The 17267-nt window shown below is 57.8% G+C and overlaps 1 protein-coding gene across 2 annotated transcripts in view; it reads right to left on the minus strand.

Annotated features, from left to right (window-relative positions):
* Nucleotides 1-17267, minus strand: part of PEPD (peptidase D) — a 119864-nt gene that overhangs the window by 14420 nt on the left and 88177 nt on the right. Inside the window, exons 10-11 of one of the 2 annotated variants that reach the window (NM_001080318.2) lie at nucleotides 10157-10225; nucleotides 8616-8693 (exon numbers count right to left, since the gene is read on the minus strand). The exons of the other annotated variant lie outside the window; for it this stretch is intronic. Coding sequence (NP_001073787.2) covers nucleotides 8616-8693; nucleotides 10157-10225 — 147 coding nt within the window. The remainder of the gene's footprint in view (nucleotides 1-8615; nucleotides 8694-10156; nucleotides 10226-17267) is intronic. 2 annotated transcript variants of the gene reach the window in all.

A 17267-nucleotide genomic window follows, 5' to 3' on the forward strand; every position in this document is an offset into this window, starting at 1 on the left:
GCTCTGCTGAAAGTCGAAGTCCCCAGTTGGGCACTTTTTAATCTCCTGTCTTTTTCCGACTGCAAAACACCATAAACAGTGTCAACAGATAACAACTCAGGTGATTCTCAGGTGGTGGTGGGGAGAGCCCACCAGGACGGCAGAGGGACTTCAGATTGGGTCAAGGTCAGAGACTCTGGGGGACCCACCCTGGGGTGGGCCAATGTGTGTGTGTGGGACTTGGGGCTCACTAGAGGAGACCCGCCCAGCCCAGGTGTGGGAGCCAAGGATCCAAGGGCGAGAGGCCCCAGCAGACACGCCTAGCATCTGCTCCCCAGGGCACTCTGCTGCACCAGGGGGTTGGGGTGACAGCTGTCTGCAGGTTTACTCGTGCCCTCGGGCACATTCCCCTCCCACCAGCTGGCCAGGAGGGCGGAGCACATCAGAACCTTAAACTGCAGGGAAACCGAGGCTCTGAACACTGGCCTGGCAAAGTCACGAGTTGGGGCCAGCAGCTGGGAGCCCGGAGATGGGCTCTCCTGTGCTCGCTCCGGCACTCGGCCTCAAGCGCCTCAGGGTTGTCCCACTTTCACCGTATGGCTGCCACCACTGCTGCGGGTTTGCGTCCTCCGCGGCCGGCACGCAGGCAGGCCTGGGAGTGGAACCGCGTGGGGCCATGGCCCCACTTCACCCGGGGAGCAGAGCATTCTTACTTGGGGTCCTTGGAGGCAACAAAGGAAAATGGTCTGTGGTTTGTTGATTCAGAAGGACCAGGAATGGCCTGAGCAGATGGGAGAGAGCCAGGGGCGTGGGGACACAGATTCCTGGGGGCCACCACATCAGAAAGAGACCTGCAGCAGCACCCCCCAGGCAGAAAGTGCTATGAGGCTGTGCAGGACTCAAAGGAAAACAGAAATTAAACTATTTAAATAGCCAGGAAGCCCACAAGAGCACACCAAATGCTGGAGTCATCCGGAGCAGTGAAAACAGGCCCCTTCCCCGGGGCAGGCATGACTCCTGACCAAGTTCTCAAAAACAAAAACACGGCAGGCGGGGGTGAGCACCCCAGCCAGTCTGGCTTTATTGTTCAGCTTCTAGAAACCTTCGGCTGGGTTTTTTTGTTTTAAAATCATCCACTTTCTGGAGAAGGAAGTGTACACCCAGCCAGCCAGCTCCATCCTGCCCAGCGATGCTCGGGCACGGGGCTGACGTCTATTTTTGCACTCTCAGTTCCCCATCTTTCTCTGCCTTTTTTTTGTTTTTAAATCTCCCTCGGAGAGTTCCTACATGTATTAGTTATTCAGATTTCAAGTCATTCTGGAATCCAGGGATGAAAACCATCGCTTTTATAAATCATCTCCCCCAGCTCCTCTGTGTCCACTCCGTTCGTCCTCTGAACGCAGGCTGATGACGGAGAATTCGCTCATACTTTGGCTCAACAGAGAACACGAGGAGCCCTCCTCCCAGCTGCCTGGGGACACCCACCGGGGACCCTACCATCTCTGGCCGAGTGAACGCGTGTGATAATCTAAGCCATCTGGGGAGGTATTACACATCTCCAAGCAATATGCTGGTGGCTCATTCCTCACATGTGTTCATCTGGTTCTATTTCTGGCTTGGAGGAGAGGTTCTGTCTTCCCTTGGCTCCTCCCGGGCAACTTCAGGCCCGGGCTACCTGCCACCATCAGCCCACCCAGGCCCTCCTCAGGTCCCCTCCATCCCCTCCGCCCCACCGCCCCACCGCAGGCAGAAGACCTACGAGCTGGTTCTGCCTCTGATATGAGGCCTGGGAAGAGTTTTGGTGGGGGGACTCTGTGGTCTTTACGGCAAGGTCACTGTGTACACAGGCTGCAGCTCTGGTTTACTCCCCAGGGCTGTGGCCTCGCTCTCGGCTACCTCTCACCCAGACAGGCACAGTGCACACATGCCCACGCATGTGCACTCACTTGTACGTCTATTCACCGCAGCGCACCATTTCAGACCCCGACGTGTACCCGCCCCAGTCGGCGTTCTGGACCAGGCTGGGGGATTTCTGAGCTGCAGGAATCTCCTGCTTCCCCTCCAGACCTCAGCCTGAGACAGAGAGGAAGGTGAACTGGTGACTTTCCCACTGGTGGTGGCCACACAAGGCCCACAGGTCACCCACTGGCTCCCAGCCAGACCCTCCGTGCGGTGCCGAGCCCTGGGATGAAGGCCTCCACTTGGAGCTCTGGGACTGACTCCCCAGGCCGACCTCTTCCCACTGCCTTCTGGGCGTCCCTGCTCTCCATCCCAGCCACGGGACAGCTGCTCCTGTGGGGCCCAGGTAGACAGGAAGTCATCCAGGCAACCAGCCCCAGGAGCCCAGAGCCAAGAGTCGGCACGTGCTGCGGGCCTCCCGGTGTCTGGATGGAACTGCTGTCACCTTTCTGCGGAGGATGTGGGGAGATGCAGAGCCCAGTGTGGGCCACGACCCCAGGAAGAACGCGGCCCCCGGCCCCGTGTGTGGGTGGGACCCTGGGCTTGCTGCCGAGTGGCCTCCCCGGGGCCGGGGGAGGCAGTGAGTCGGTGTCACGCGCACAGCACATGCTTCGTTCCACTTTTCGGTAAGCAGTGTCCCATGGTGTCTGCGAGCACCCCGGCTGACCGGACTGGGGCTTCCACACTGTGGGTTGTGACGTCAACCATGTGGGATGTGGAGGCAGCAGCAGAAACAGACAGCACGGGGCGGATCCCATGGTGAGGGCGCTTGGTTACTGCCTGGGTGTATCTGCTTGTGTGGTACTGGGTTAGAATGCAAAGGCTGCTTCAACCCAGATGGCAGGCTGAAGGCCACGGCCACGGGTCTGGACAGATGGCTCACCAGGGCCTATGCCCTTCTGAGAGTGTTCTCTTGCCCCCAGGACTGGGGCATGTCCCAAAGACTATCAACTCCTCAGGATGGGGCTGGCTGGTGACTGTATAGCCCACCAGGCTCTTCTGTCCATGGGATTCTCCAGGCAAGAATACTGGAGTGGGTTGCCATTTCCTTCTCCAGAAGTGTCCTCTAAGAAGACAGCAAAGTCGGGGGAGTGGTGCCCTGGGCTGGGCTTGGAGGGAACACTTTTTCTCTAAAGCTGACCAAGGCTTCAGGCACCAAGACAAGGGAGGACTTGGGGACCCCTCATTGCGGCCCCTCTGCTAGCTGGGGAGGAGACCCAGGCATGACTTGTCTGCCCCCAGGAAGCAGCACACAGATGCCAGACACATATCAGACCAAGGGGTCCCCAGGAACAGGCAGAATTGTTCCCACTCCTGCCAGAGGAGCCCCAGAAATGCCAAGGGGACTGTTTGGGCCCCAAGTGAGCAGCAGGCACCCCAAAGCCTGTGTGTGTGTGGGGGGGGGGGTGGATGTCCGTGATGGAGATGCAGGTTGTAGCCCCAGGCTTGGTGTGATGGAGGGGCAGGTGGTGGGGGGAGTTCCCCAAGCAGTTTAAACTGATGTCTAGTCCACATCAAACCTGTGGAATGATCAGGGGACTAACTGGAGAGCAGGGCAGACAACCCACTCCAGTGTTCTTGCCTGGAGAATCCCACCGACAGAGGGGCCTGGTGGGCTATACAGTCCATGGGGTCACAAAGAGTCAGACACATTTGAAGCAACTTAGCATGCTGAGTGGGAGAAAGCAATGGCAACCCACTCCGGTACTCTTGCCTGGAGAATCCCAGGGACGCAGGAGCCTGGTAGGCTACAGTCCATGGGGTCGCTAACAGTCGGACACGACTGAGCGACTTCACTTTCACTTTTCACTTTCATGCATTGAAGAAGGAAATGGCAACCCACTCCAGTGTTCTTGCCTGGAGAATCCCAGGGACAGAGGAGCCTGGTGGGCTCCCGTCTATGGGGTTGCACAAAGTTGGACACGACTGAAGCGACTTAGCAGCAGCAGCAGCATGCTGAGTGGCTGCTGAGTGGGGCTGGGACACGCCTCTCCCCAACTAACCAGGATGGCCTCCGGCTCCCAGGCCCCAGAACACAGAACACACACAGCCAGCAGAGATGAGCCTGGCCGGCTGGCATGTCCTAAAACAACGCTGCCCTCTTCTGGCCAGTGCTGGGAGGTCCGGCTTGCCATCCACCAGCCACATCCTGCCTGCAGCTGGGCAACCCAGGCCTGAGCATGCTTCAACTGGGGCATCTAGAAGGTTCTGAGGGCGGCCACTGGGCTCCCTACCCCAGGAACCAACACCCTGCCTCCTAATCAAATGGTAGGAGGAGGCAGTGGCAGGTGAGAAGGGGGTGTCTCAGCTGTTTTTCAAATCAGAGCCCAGTAGAGGCAGACCCTGGACCCTCCCCACCTCTGCCCCCTGAGGTGTGCCTGCTGCGCCAAGGGGGAGGCAGGGAGTCTAGCACAAGATAGGGTCCAAGTCTGAGTACATGGCTTCCTTGGGGACAGTGGCACTCCCTGGCCCGTGCGCAGGGCACTAGCCCTGGGTGCCTCCACCCGCCATGGAGACTCTGGGAGGGAAAGCCCAGGTGGGTTCTGGGAGGACGGGGCAGTGCTTGAGGGCTCAGATGATGATGACCTCGGCCACAGCCAAGGACGATTGAGCACGGTGAGGACGATGACCTCACTGCCACAGGCTCGGGGCTGATCTGGTGGGGAGGGGTCTTCCGGGGTGCCCACCCAGGAAGGCTTCTGATGGCTTCAGACACGGTCCCGTGTGAGCTTGGGAAGGGTGTTCATCAGAAGTGCACCACACTTCTGGGACCGTGTTTTAGAAGGTCTGCTTGCTTTTGCCTTAAAATAAAAACAAAGCAACTAAAGGCTTAGGAGGGCAGCGACTTGGTGATGGGGTTCATGGTGAGCCCTGAGGGCCACAGCAGGAAAAGGGCTCTCAGAGGCGACAGATAAGCCCCGGGTAGCCCCACAGGAGGCTGTGCGCCTCTGAACCAGCCAAGAGGGAGGCCCGTGGGGACCCGAGGCCGCATCAAAGTCCAGTCGTTGCTCCCCCCACACCTTCGGATCCATGCAGAGCAAGCCTGGCATCATCCAGCTGAGATAAACGGGGGTGGGTGGGGCTGGTGTGGTGTCAGGAGTGGTCCTCAAAATCCCCTTCTCAGCTCTTGGGTGATGCGTCTGACATGGAGCAAGAACCAGCGCATCTAACATACAGGCCCCGATTTCCTGGCCCAGCTCCCAGGCAGCCTGGCATCGGAAGGACAGAGGAGTGGAATGCGGCCCTGGCCAGCTACATGCCCCACACGCCTCGAGGACAGTTTAGGGGCTGAAAACACAGAGCAGGCAACCACGTGACCCGAGAGTTGTGTGAATAAACCGGCCCATCTTGTGCTCCGCTGGGGCCTCTTGCCTCCAGTCTCTGTCAGGAAGCGCTGCTGGGAGGCGGGCCTCGGGGCACAGGCACGCTGCTGGCTCTAGGAATTCTGGTGTGTAGCAGCAATCCCACCAAGGCCTCCTGTACAGGCTCCATGCTCACCCTTATGATCAGTGAGTCCTCCCAGAGCTGGGTGCTCTCACCCACAAAGACAGATGGAGAAACTGAGGCTCAGAGGGGTGATCACTCAGCTGGGGGGAAGGGAGCAGGCATTTGAACCAGGGACCTTCTGTGCTCATCGCCACACATCTGGGGCTGGAGGGAGAGGGATGCCCTTTGGCATCCACTCCCCACCTTCTCCAGCAGAGTCTGACTGCCTTGGATCAGCTCCTGGCCCCCAAACAGCCCATTCCTAAATGTTAAATATCCCTGGGGCATTTTCGCCTGACATCAAGGAACTGAGACCCACAGCGTACCACATGACGGGCACCTGGAGAACAGTCACGGCTGAGAGAGACACTCAAGTTCAGGAAAAATTCTACACCAGGCTCATATTTTGGTTTCATACCTTACGATGAAGTGCTGTGACTTTTATGTTGGGATAACAGAGTGATTTATTATTTACCGAACACAGTAGGCGCTCGGCAGATCAATTTCAATAAAACAATGGATTATAAATGCCGCCAGCAATCTGGCAGTAGCAGTAATCAACAAAACATGTTGTTCTAAATGCTGCATAATAAATTGACTATAATAAACTCATAATTATTCTACTGGCTACATTTCAAAGTTAGCACTAGAAAAATAAAATCGCCCATTTGGGCTTGGCATTAACATCTGTGGGATTCTCTGGATCACTCCTGACTCTCAAGTGGCAGGCGACTCGGGTGCCACACGCTGCCCAGAAGGGTCGGGGACACAGCGTCTGGACGCATGGAGGCCTGATGCACGGTGCCCCTAGTCAGCCAGGCCCCAGTGCGCCAGGCGCCCCCAGAACACAGCTGGAACAAGCCTCTCATGGGTGAGGACTCTCTTGGGACAGATAGAGAGAGGAGAAGCAACCACTTCCTCTGGGCTATGTGAACTCACAGAGAAGACAGACTCGGAGCCACACGGCCCTGGCGCAGGACCCTCCGCAGGGACAGCTGTGGCTGCTTGTGTGACCGGGGCTCTGCCTGCCAGGGGGCTGGGTTCCCACGTCCTGGCTTAGCCAGGAACATGCCGCAGAGTCAAAAGCATTAGGACACATTCTAGGAGGCGTGAGTCCCTGAAGACACCAGCTGGTCTCCCTTTGGGGCCACCAGTGACCCAGGGGGCATGCCCCCCGCACCCGCTCCCCCTGTTTCCTTAGTCTCCAGCTGAGTCAAGTTGGAGGCAGCTGACCCCTCCCCAAATCCCTCTGGCTTTGCACCTGGACGCTCCTTGTGTCTCAGTGGCTCCGCTACACGTGGTGGGGGGAGGGGGAGACACCCACTTCCTGGGATCAGAGTGAGAGGATCTACATCATGAGTGGCACCTCGTGTCAGGCAGGGCCAGAGCCCCATCCAGGCTGCTGCACGCCCTTGACCCCCACCAGGAAGGGCTTTAGACTCTCTGGGGGTGGAGAGAGCAGTGAGCAGGGTTGCCGTGACCTTTGTGAGCACGCTGGTGTCCCCCTCTGCGTGCTCCTGTCGCTCCGTCTGTGAGCTCAGGCCCTGGGAGCGTGTGTCCACCAGCACCTGTGGTCCTGACACGTCCCCGCCACTGCCCCGTGCGGGCCAAGTGCTGCATGCCATCTCCACCGACAGACAGTAGACTGAGGCTCAGAGAGGGAACCCGGAGGCTTTGCTTCCTCCCAGAAGCCTGAGGGGGGCTCCCGCCAACAGGGTCCTGAGCCAGAACATCCCACCCAGCTACTGACCCCAGGCGAGTGGACACCGCAGCCAGTGGCGCTGGGGCGCCCTGGGGCAGGGGGCACCCTGGGCTTGGGTGGGTTTCTGAGAACACTGGGCAGTGACAGCTCGGAATGGGCTGTTTCTTGGCTCACATCCCCTGATGGCTGTGGGCGAGGCCCCCACGTGCAGGTCCCCCAACTCCCAGCCTGAGGCCGGGTCCTGGCCGGTGTGCAGGCATGACCAGAATACCAGAGTGGGGCCAAGGCCTTGCGGGGCGGCACGTGCGAACCGAGGCGGATGAGGTGCTGGTGGGAAGTGGTGGAGAGGGGCTCAGCTGCCTTAGGAGCAAGAGGGAAAGGACCAAAGGACCAGACAGGGCAACGTGCCACCTGATGCGAAGAACTGCCTCACTGGAAAAGACCCTGATGCTGTGAAAGATGGAAGGCGGGAGGAGAAGGGGACGAGAGAGGATCAGATGGCTGGATGGCATCACCAACTCAATGGACTTGAGTTTGAGCAAACTCCGGGAGTTGGTGATGGACAGGGAGGCCTGGCATGCGGCAGTCCATGGGGTCACAAAGAGTCGGACACGATCGACTGAACTGAACTGAGGTCAGTGTGCACCAGCTCTCCGGCCCACACCTGCAGGTTGTGGCCAAAGCGGGATGACTCAAGGACAAGACAGGAGGCCCCATGGGACTTGTGGCCTCTGGGTGGCTTTCAGCCTCCGGCAGCCTGGACTGGCCCTGCCCGACGTCTGGGTGGTGGAGAGTACGGGTGGGGAATACAAGTGCCCATGAGCTGAGGACAGGGACGCTCCCGGTCAGTAGGGTGCCCATGGCCCCTGCCAAGGCCAGAGGGGCCGCCCAGAGGGGAGGGGTGTATGCCCAGTGGAGCCCTACACACTGGGGGTCTGGAAGCAGAACCACTGGAGGGTTGGAGGCTGTGGGTCCTGCCCACATCTGCTCAGTCAGGAATCCGTGAGGAGCGGTGAGCACGTGGGCAAACAGTCCTGAGGGCCAAGCACCCCCTCTAACCTCCTGAACGAGTGGCTGCTGGTGCCAAGGAGTCGTGAGGCAGGACCTGGCAGGTTCAGAGGGCAGGGGACTCCCTAGGGGTCTCCCTTGCTCCAAACTGACGTGCCCACCCCCCCAGCACAGAGCCGGAGACGCGAGCGTGGTGGGTGCTGGGTCACAGGGCAGGTCCTCCTCTGAGGTGGGGCCTTACTCTCACAGCACTTGGCCCCTGCTCCCCTCTCAGGGCTTCCTTGGTCCTGGAGAGGAGATGATATGGAGGACAAAGCTTTGGCAGCGAAGTCTAGACCCAGAGCAGGCCCAGGGACCGTGCTGTGGCCAGCCTTTCCGGGCTGGAACTGAGGGGCCCCCATCAGCCACGCCTGGGGTTGGGTCCCACCTGGCCCCACCATTCACACACCAGCCAGGGGAGCGGGGGGCTGGCCCCACTCACCACATGTCTCCGTCTTGGATGGTCTTGTCGTTGGGGGCCCCAGCGTGTCCGTAGTGCAGCACGGCCGAGTTCTCACCACTGCGGAGCATCAGGGGCAGGTCAAGAGCCCATTCTCACCCAGCAGGCCCCAGGGGCTGGCGCCCCAACCCCCTGCCCCGTGGGCAGTACCATCCACCCTGCAGCAGAGGTCTAGGGCCAGGTGGACCCGGCCCATAGGCTGAGATGGGGTGAGGGGCACAGTGGCTGGCGTCCTGCAGCCACAAAGCTGGTGGCCAGCCTCTGGGCTCAGGATGGGGCCACCTCAGCTGAGTGCTGCTCAGCTAGGTGCCCTTGGGGCTGAGGATGTGGGCCTGATGTGGGAGCAAGGGCCTGCAGGCCAGGGGAAGGGACCCCAAGGAATCCGGGTGTCTTGGTGGCTAAAGGGGGAGGGGAGGCCCAGTGGGAAGGGCCGGGACTATGTCGGGGCTGCACGGAGATTGGCTGGGCCGGGCCAGGACCACAGCCAGGGAGCCAGCGGCTCCCCACTCCGCAGCTTGAGAGCGCTTCTCTAATGAGCGATACCTTTAAGAAAAAAGGACTTTTAAGTCTGTCCAAAGGGAAAAAAAAAAAAAAAAAACCACCTGGGTATAATATTTATGGCCCCGTTTGGGAGTCTCAGGAATCATAAAAGTAGAAATAATGATTTTTCTCTCTATCCACCAGAGAAGAACATTTCCAAGGACTGAGATGTTCACATGTATTATTCATGTGCCAAGGACGTGCACGCCAGCAGAGCTGCCGGCTCCATCCTGGCTGGGCAGAGGCCTGACCCTCTGACCCAAGGGGAGAACACAGGGAGATGAGATGGGGTGAGCCTGGGGGCCCCCACGGTCAGGACGTGTCCCTCAAAGACACACAGGCCTGCACGCTCACTGCTATGAGCTGCCCCATATGCATGGTCACTTCTACCCTGGACCTGCAAGCACACTAGCCAAGTGCACAGGTCACACACACACACACACAGAACCCCCTCCCCCCAGCCACGTCACACATAAACACACCTACAGTAACAGCCCCCATGGCAGGGACCCAGACCCACCCACGGCTGTGCTGTTCCCACACAGCCACACACTCACGCATGCACACACAGCCACACACACACACACACACAACCACAGCCTCCTTCCCTGATACACCTCCCTCCACACACCCTGCACACAGAAGCCATCAGTCTGAGGACACGGCTTGGTCCCCACATGCTGAGAGCTGCCAGTGTGGAGGGGGAGAGGAAGGCTGGGCCCAGGAGGAGCCGCCAGCAGGAGATGGGATGGGAGGGCAAGGCAGTGGTGGGCTGGCTCCCCTCTGCACCCTGAACTGCCCAGGGCAGGCAGGAAGCAACCTCCGCTCCCAGAGCCTTAGGAGCGGGGAGTGACTCCCAGGCTTACGAGGTGCCGTGGGCAGGGGAGCAGACAGGGGCATCTAGGCCGGAGGATGGTGGGGTCCCTCACTCTCCCCCAACCCCCTCCCTCCATCATCCCCACGTGGCCCAGGTGGCTGCTTACCTGCCGCAGATGCAGGTGTAGGAGCTATGGCGCATGCCACCCCGGGAGTAGCAGTAGTGCTCGAAGAGGCTGCGGGCGAAGGAGGACGGGTCAGAGTGGGGTCATCAGAGTACGTGCGCCCCGCACCCACGTGCAAATCCTCAGCCCAGGCCTTGCTCGGCTGCGCCCACAGGAAGGCTTGAGCTCCCCAGCGTGAGTCAGTGGCTGGTAGCCTGGAGGCCATGGGCCACTGAAGCACAGAGGTCAGCACAGAGAGGGAGCAAGGCTGGGGGAGCTGGCCACTTCCAGTGCCAGCCTTTCAGGCCCATCGGGAGGACAGGTCTGGTCCTGTGGGGAGACGGGCTGGGGGGGCCCCCTGTTTCTGCAGGGCTGGAGGGGGCATGTCCCTGCGACTCCCTCCTCCAGTGGTCACATCCTTCCCCCACCAGGAGGGGCTGGGTGCACAGCCAGGGAGGGATGAGAGCTCTCTGGGTCCCAGTGCAGGACCTGCCCGGGACCCCGAGCCTGACCCTGGAGGGGGGTGCAGGGGAAGGAGAACAGGGGCTGCTGGGCTCTGGCCTGGGGCTGGGGCTGGGGGGCAGGTCGGTGTGTAGATGAGCAGGGCTGGGTGGGCTCCAGGGAGGGGAAGAGAGGCAGAGTCTGGGGGCAGGCGCCGACCAGTTGGTCCCCTAGACAAGCTCCCTCCCTGAGCTGAGGAGGCCAGGAGCAAGGTCTGGAGGGAAGATGAGAGCCCAGAGCAGGTTGCTGGCAACTGGAAGCCCGCCTCCAGGCTGCGCCCAGACACATTCAGAGCCAGTGGAGGCCTCCGGGAGCTCGGCTGTCAGCAGAGCCCAGCAAGGGCAGGAGTGGAGGGGTGAGGGAGGTCAGAGGATGAGCCAGCCTCACCCTGTCCCCCTGGGGCAGATCCTGGGGGTGACTGGTGGACCAGACTTGCCACATCAACAAACGTGAGCAGTGTTTGGAACCCTCGGGAGACCACGCTGCCCAGGGCTCTGCAGAGGCCAGGCCCCTGACCCTTCCCCTCACCACACACCCTAGGACCTGAGCAGGTTAAGAAATTGTCTGGGCAGGGGCCTCAGTGTGCCAAGGGCCCCATCTCTACAGAACCCAGCTGGGAAAGGGGGTGACACTGGGGGGCTGCCCTTGCCCCCTCCCTGAGGCCTCTCACCAGAGCTTGGGCCCAGCCTTCTGGATGGCCCCAGTTGAGAAGCAGGTCCAGGCAGACCCCACCCCACCCACTGACCACCAGTGCGGGGGAGACCGACCACGGGGCTGTGCTCAGAGCCCCAAGGCCGCCTGTGGGCACGCTAAGTGGCAGTTCTGCCCTGCATGTTCTGGGCCTGTTTAAGAGAATGTCTGTGCGGAGGAGTCTAATCTTCAGGCACTGTAAACACGAATTACGTGTAATTGTTATGATTGGGTATAAAATAGTTGTTATGCAGGAAGGGTTCTGCTCTATTCAGTCAGCTTTCAGACTGGCTTTACAAATCTCACAGGATAATTGGGTATCTGCAAGTGAAATATTTCCTCAACACAAAAGAATCCAGGAACTGCCAGGGAGGTGAGGAAAGCCGTGTGAGGTACCAGCCGCCCCCGCAGTCATGGTGGGAGTGCTCAGGCGGCTGCTGCCAACTCAGCCTCCGTTACTGAGGCCACAGGACAGCTGGGCCAAGCCTGGGCCCCACGGCGGCTCCACATGGCCTGCCAAGATGCTGGGGCCTCAGACACCGGGACTCCGTGCAGCTGCCCGCCAGAGACTGGGGGATGCTGACCAGCCATGGAGCTGCACGGTTCCCTGAGCCTTGGGGGACAAGGCCCTGCCCAGACAGAAGCAGGTCAGGGGGCAGCAGCTGCTCTCCGGGTGATGGGGAGAGACGGGGACAGGCAGAAGGGCGGCAGATGAACAAGCCAGAACCTGCTAGAATGGGGTGGCACGGGCTCCCCCACCTGCTCCCAGTCTCAGCAGCGGGGACTGTCCTGCCCTGTAATCTACTCGATAGAAACAGCCTTCATCGCACGCTCAGGCTCCCGCTTAAGTAAAAAAAGCCTTTTAGAGTAAACGCACGGCTCACGGAAGTGCCAGACTCAGGAATGGCCGACCCAGTTTTCATCAGCTAACTGCAGCTGGGGTTGCCTCTGCCAGTCACACGATTCCACACCCGCAAGAAGAGCTGCAAACACCAATGCTGGAAATCCAGTCTCCGGCAAAAGGACTTCAGTCCTTCACACTGGACTCCAGCACCTGATCTTGTTTCAGATGAACTTGTCTGAAGTGACACAAAAGCCACCCCATGTTCTGGGGGCATAACAGATACAATAGGCCCTGTTTTGGCTCACACCCCTCAGGGACCCCTCTCCCCAGGACCTCAGCCCTGGCTGTGGACATGCAAAGGTGCCCACATTCTGGGGCAAGTGCTGTGGCCCAGGGCCCAAGTCTTAACAATTTTCTGATTTTCAAGGGGTGGGGGTGGGAGGAGGCTCCAAACTGGGGCTACAGGCTCGACCTGAGGCTCCTGAACGGCCTGGTCAGAGCTCGGTGGGAACGGGTCTGGAGGACAGATCGCAGCAACAGCAGAGCCACCTTGGTCCCCACGGATGGCTCCCAGACCAGGTGGCAATGGGAGGACGCTCCATAAAGACCCACTCGATCTTTACAGAAAAGAGGGCAAACTGGGAGCCAGCTGCCGCAGGGGCCAACTGCTGATGATGCACGTCCACGGCTGAATCCGGCTGTGAGCTACCACTGAGCCCATCCGCAGCCACGGTGAGATGAAGGCAGAGTCTGCAGCCAGAAACCCTCTGACCCCCAACCCGCAGAGCTGAAGATTAAATGTGAGAAGCAGAGCCATGTCCACAGGACAAGCAGAGAGGTGAGGCCATAAGAGGAAGCTGCCAGTCTTGTGAGCCTGGAGGCCTTGGCATTCGTTGCCACATGGAGACAGTGAGGAGACCTCAGGCAAACCAGAGCTGGGGGCCAGAACTGAGCTCTCCTGTGACATAACACTGGGGGCAGGGCAAGGATGCACCCTCTGCAAAAGGATGGACTTGGAGAAAATTCACCAGCGTCACAGGATGCAGTGCAGAAGTGTTCCTGGGCTCTGGGAAAAACAGTGAAGGTTTCCTCAGAATTCGCAGCATAGGTCTGTCCTCCACGGGGTTCAGGTTCAAGGGTGAAGGACTTGCGTGGTTTTGGAAACCCTGAAGCCAGGAAATCAACAAAAAACTTAGTCCCTGACCGGTGATACCTGGAGCCAAACGGACAAAGCCAAACTTGTTGGCCGCACCTCTACCCAGGCAGGAGAGCACACATGTACGGACATACGTGTACATACATGTAAATACATGTACCCACACATATACTCACACACAGGTACGTATACACAACTCGGGATCTGAAAACAGTCCACAGGAGTCGTCAGACACTGCAAGCAGAAGGCTGAGAAGCAGCCCCCCCTGACTTCCAATAACAGAGCAAACAGCAGGCTAAGACCTCCCCTGGCACCGATGCAGCCCCACCAGGGACAGAGGACAAGCCCTGACCAGACTGGGGCCGCTGCTGCTTTTACCACGACCCGGCACAGGCCCAGCCATCGAGAAAGACCCAATAGCCTCCTGCAGCCTTTGGTGTTTCCGACCATCCTTCGGGGGGAGGAGAGGGTTTCCGACTTTGCCAATGAGGAAAATTGCGGGTCAGCATGGTGATGTGCTGTGGTCAGAGAACCTCTTGAAGGAGTCCTGTGAGCCTGGAGTCCATGCAGGGCTTCTGACCCTGATGCCTCTAAACCTCAGGTCTGTCAGTGATGGGGGCGCTAGAACAGCAGCTGCCTGGGCGGGGCAAGGCCTTCTGCTCTGGCTGATGCTGCACTGGGCCTTCCAGGGCTCTGGATGCATCTGTGCAGGCAGCCCAGATGGAGTGGGAACGGGTCTGCCAGGACACAACCCCAGGGACAGTGCCTGAGGCCGGCCAGTGGAAACCAGGAGCTGGCGCTCTGGAAGAGGCCCCTGGGGTGCGGAGACCTTGGAAAAGGAGAACCAGCCGACTAGAGGCAAGGACGGTTGCAAAGATGGCTGTGGTCAGGGCAGGAAGCAGGGCCGCATCAGGGAGAGGCCACTCTTCCTCCCCCAGAGAGAGTGGCCTTATCAAGGTATGAGATAATTAGCATTTTAATTGGGTAACTGGGAATTCTGAATTGCCTATCTTGTATGAGGCATGACTGAAGACATAACACGACATTCAATTAACAAATATTCCCTTTTATTCTTGACATGCTCGATTAGTTGGAGTTTCTGAGTTCCTCGACATCAATTCCTGGATAAAGCACTATATCCTCTCAGCTGTCAAAGCCCTGGCTGCCTCAGACTGCTAATCATCAACATATATAGAGTCGGCATATACACATATGTGATTTTAGACATTTTCTACACAAAAGAAAAAAAGAATGACAATCGCCCATAATCTTCTCCCCGCAAAATCACTTCTATCACATGTTTTGTTGAATATCTTTTCAGACACTTTTAAACACAGAAACACAGATTTTTAAAATAACAATTAACTTCCACCTACAGTGGAGTAGACCCCAGTTCAATTCCTCGGGCGGGAAGATCTGCTGGAGAAGGGATAGGCTACCCACTGCAGTATTCTTGGGCTTCTTCCCTTGTGGCTCAGCTGGTAAAGAATCTGCCTGCAATGCGGGAGACCTGGGTTCGATCCCTGGGTTGTAAAGATCCCCTGGAGAAGGGAAAGGCTATCCACTCCAGTATTCTGGCCCGGAGAATTCCATGGACTGTATAGTCCATGGGGTCGCAAAGAGTCGGACACGACTGAGCGACTTTCACTTTCAAACTTTATAAAAAATAAAGTCACCTTTTGACTGAAGTCTGACACACACAGAGAAAAGGACAATCATGAGGGCTGGGCACAATAGCTGGCCACAAAGTGAGTGTCTCTGTACCCAGCACCCAGAGGTCCTGGGTCTTCACACCCATGGGAAGCCTGACTTCCAAGACTGTGGGTTAGCTTCTCCTGTTTCTGAACTTGATGTAAATGGAATCAAACAGCAAGACCTCTGAGTCTGGCCTCCCCAGCTGCTCCACGTCACGGGTGAACCAACCCCCAACAATGAGTCATGGTCACTTGCTCCTTCTCATCGAGGGCAGTGTTCCGCCCGGTGAATGTGCCCCACTCTGTTGCTGGGCATTCCTGTTGTTTCCAGATCGTGGCCATCATGAATAGTGCTGCTGAGAACATTCTCATGCGGTCTTTTGGGGCACATGCACACATCCCTGTCAAGCACATAGCCAGGAGTAGAAATGCTATGTGTTGCTGGATTCTGTGTAGGTCCAGTTTTAGCAGATAAAGCCAGTCTTTCCAGGCAGCTGGATCCATGTGTTCACTGGTGTCTTCCACTTCATACCTGTGCACAGAGCCCAACTGACCTGAAGAGGATCCCAGTGGCCCCACTCAGGCCAGGATGAGGGCTGGAGTGTCGATCCCAGTCAACAGATACATGTCTACGCGACTGTCTCCATGACAAGAAGCTGACACTCCCCCCAGGGCTCGTCCCTGGTGCACCTTCTCTTGCCTGGGACACGCTGACAGTGGCGGAGCTGGAGCCCCTGCTTCAGCCCTCACCCCCAGAGTGCAGCCCTTTAACAGTGTAAATGGGCTCCCAGGACTCCTCTGCTCAGACCCCACCTTCCCATGAGCAATCCACTTCCTTTCGTTCCTGAGTCTCGGCTCACGTTCTCAATATGCCTCCTTGCTACTCATGGGACCATCAGCCAAGCTCCCACCGCAGGACCACCAGCCGAGCCTTGTTTTTTCTGCCTGGAACATCTGGCCCAGAGGTCTATAGCTTGCTCTCTCTCCTTTAGGCTTCTTCATGTCTCCTCCTCAAGGACACCTGTCCTGAGCTCCCTGGGGGAAAGAACACTCTTTCACCAGTATCCATTCCTTCATCCATCTTTGCATCCCTCCATCCTCTCTAGCCTCCTGCTAGGCCAGCTTTTGTCTGTTCTGTTCACTGTAGAACCCCCAGAGCCTGGAATAGTGCCTGGAACACAGGAGATTTTCGTATAGCTGTTGAATGACTGAATAAGTAAGTGGCTGTGTGAGCAGGAACACAGCCTATAATTTACTTAACTCACTTCACGCTGTTAGATATCTAGGTTGCTTCCACCTCCGTGTTATGATGGACACCCGTGGCCATATGCCTTTTTACTATCTTCGGGCTAAATTCCTAGAATTCCTGATCATATGCACAGTAGTTTTGATCTCAGGGAATGTTCTGCCAAACAGGCCCCAGAAAGCTCATGAGGATTTCCAGGGTCCTGAGCCATGTACCACGGGGCCTGTCGGCCACTGGACTGAGAGTCTGGCAGGCAAAACAAACAGGATTTCGCTGTCTCATTAACTGGCAAGTTTGAACATGTTTACATGTTTATTTACTCATATTTATTCCTTCCATTCATTTAGAAAACTCAACGTTGGGCTTCCCTGGTGGCTGGCTCAGTGGTAAAGAATCCGCCTGCCAATGCAGCAGTCATGGGTTTGATTTCTGGTTTGGGAAGATCTCACAGGCCACAGAGCAACTAAGCCAGTGTGCCACAACGACTGAGCCTGTGCTCTCGAGACCAGAAGCTGAACTACTGCGCCCACATGCTTCAACCACTGAAGCCCGGCACCTGGAGCCTGCGCGCACAACAGGGAGCGCCACCACAATGAGGACCTCACGCGTTCCAGCCGGAGAGTAGCCCCCACTTACTGCACGAGAGAAAAGCCCACGCAGCACAGGCCCAGCCACAGCCGATAAATAGGTAAATTACTTTAAAATAAAAGTATTTTAAAAAAGAAAACTGAATGTTCACCTTTTCCTTACTGATCTTCAAGGGATTTACATATGAAGATTTGGACCATCACCTACGTGGCAAGGGGCTGGTTCTGACCCTCTCCAGCACCTTCTTTGTCAGGGAGAATGAGGTGCCTGGGGCAGGACATGACTGGTTCCCAGGATGGTGACAACACACAGGAGGAAGAAACCCTGGATCCCCACACCACACGGCTCAAGTGGGATAGTCCAGATCTATAAATACATTAGCCCTCAGAGTCAAC

The sequence above is a fragment of the Bos taurus genome, chromosome 18 (genome assembly GCF_002263795.3).
Source record: "Bos taurus isolate L1 Dominette 01449 registration number 42190680 breed Hereford chromosome 18, ARS-UCD2.0, whole genome shotgun sequence".
Lineage (NCBI taxonomy): Eukaryota > Metazoa > Chordata > Mammalia > Artiodactyla > Bovidae > Bos > Bos taurus.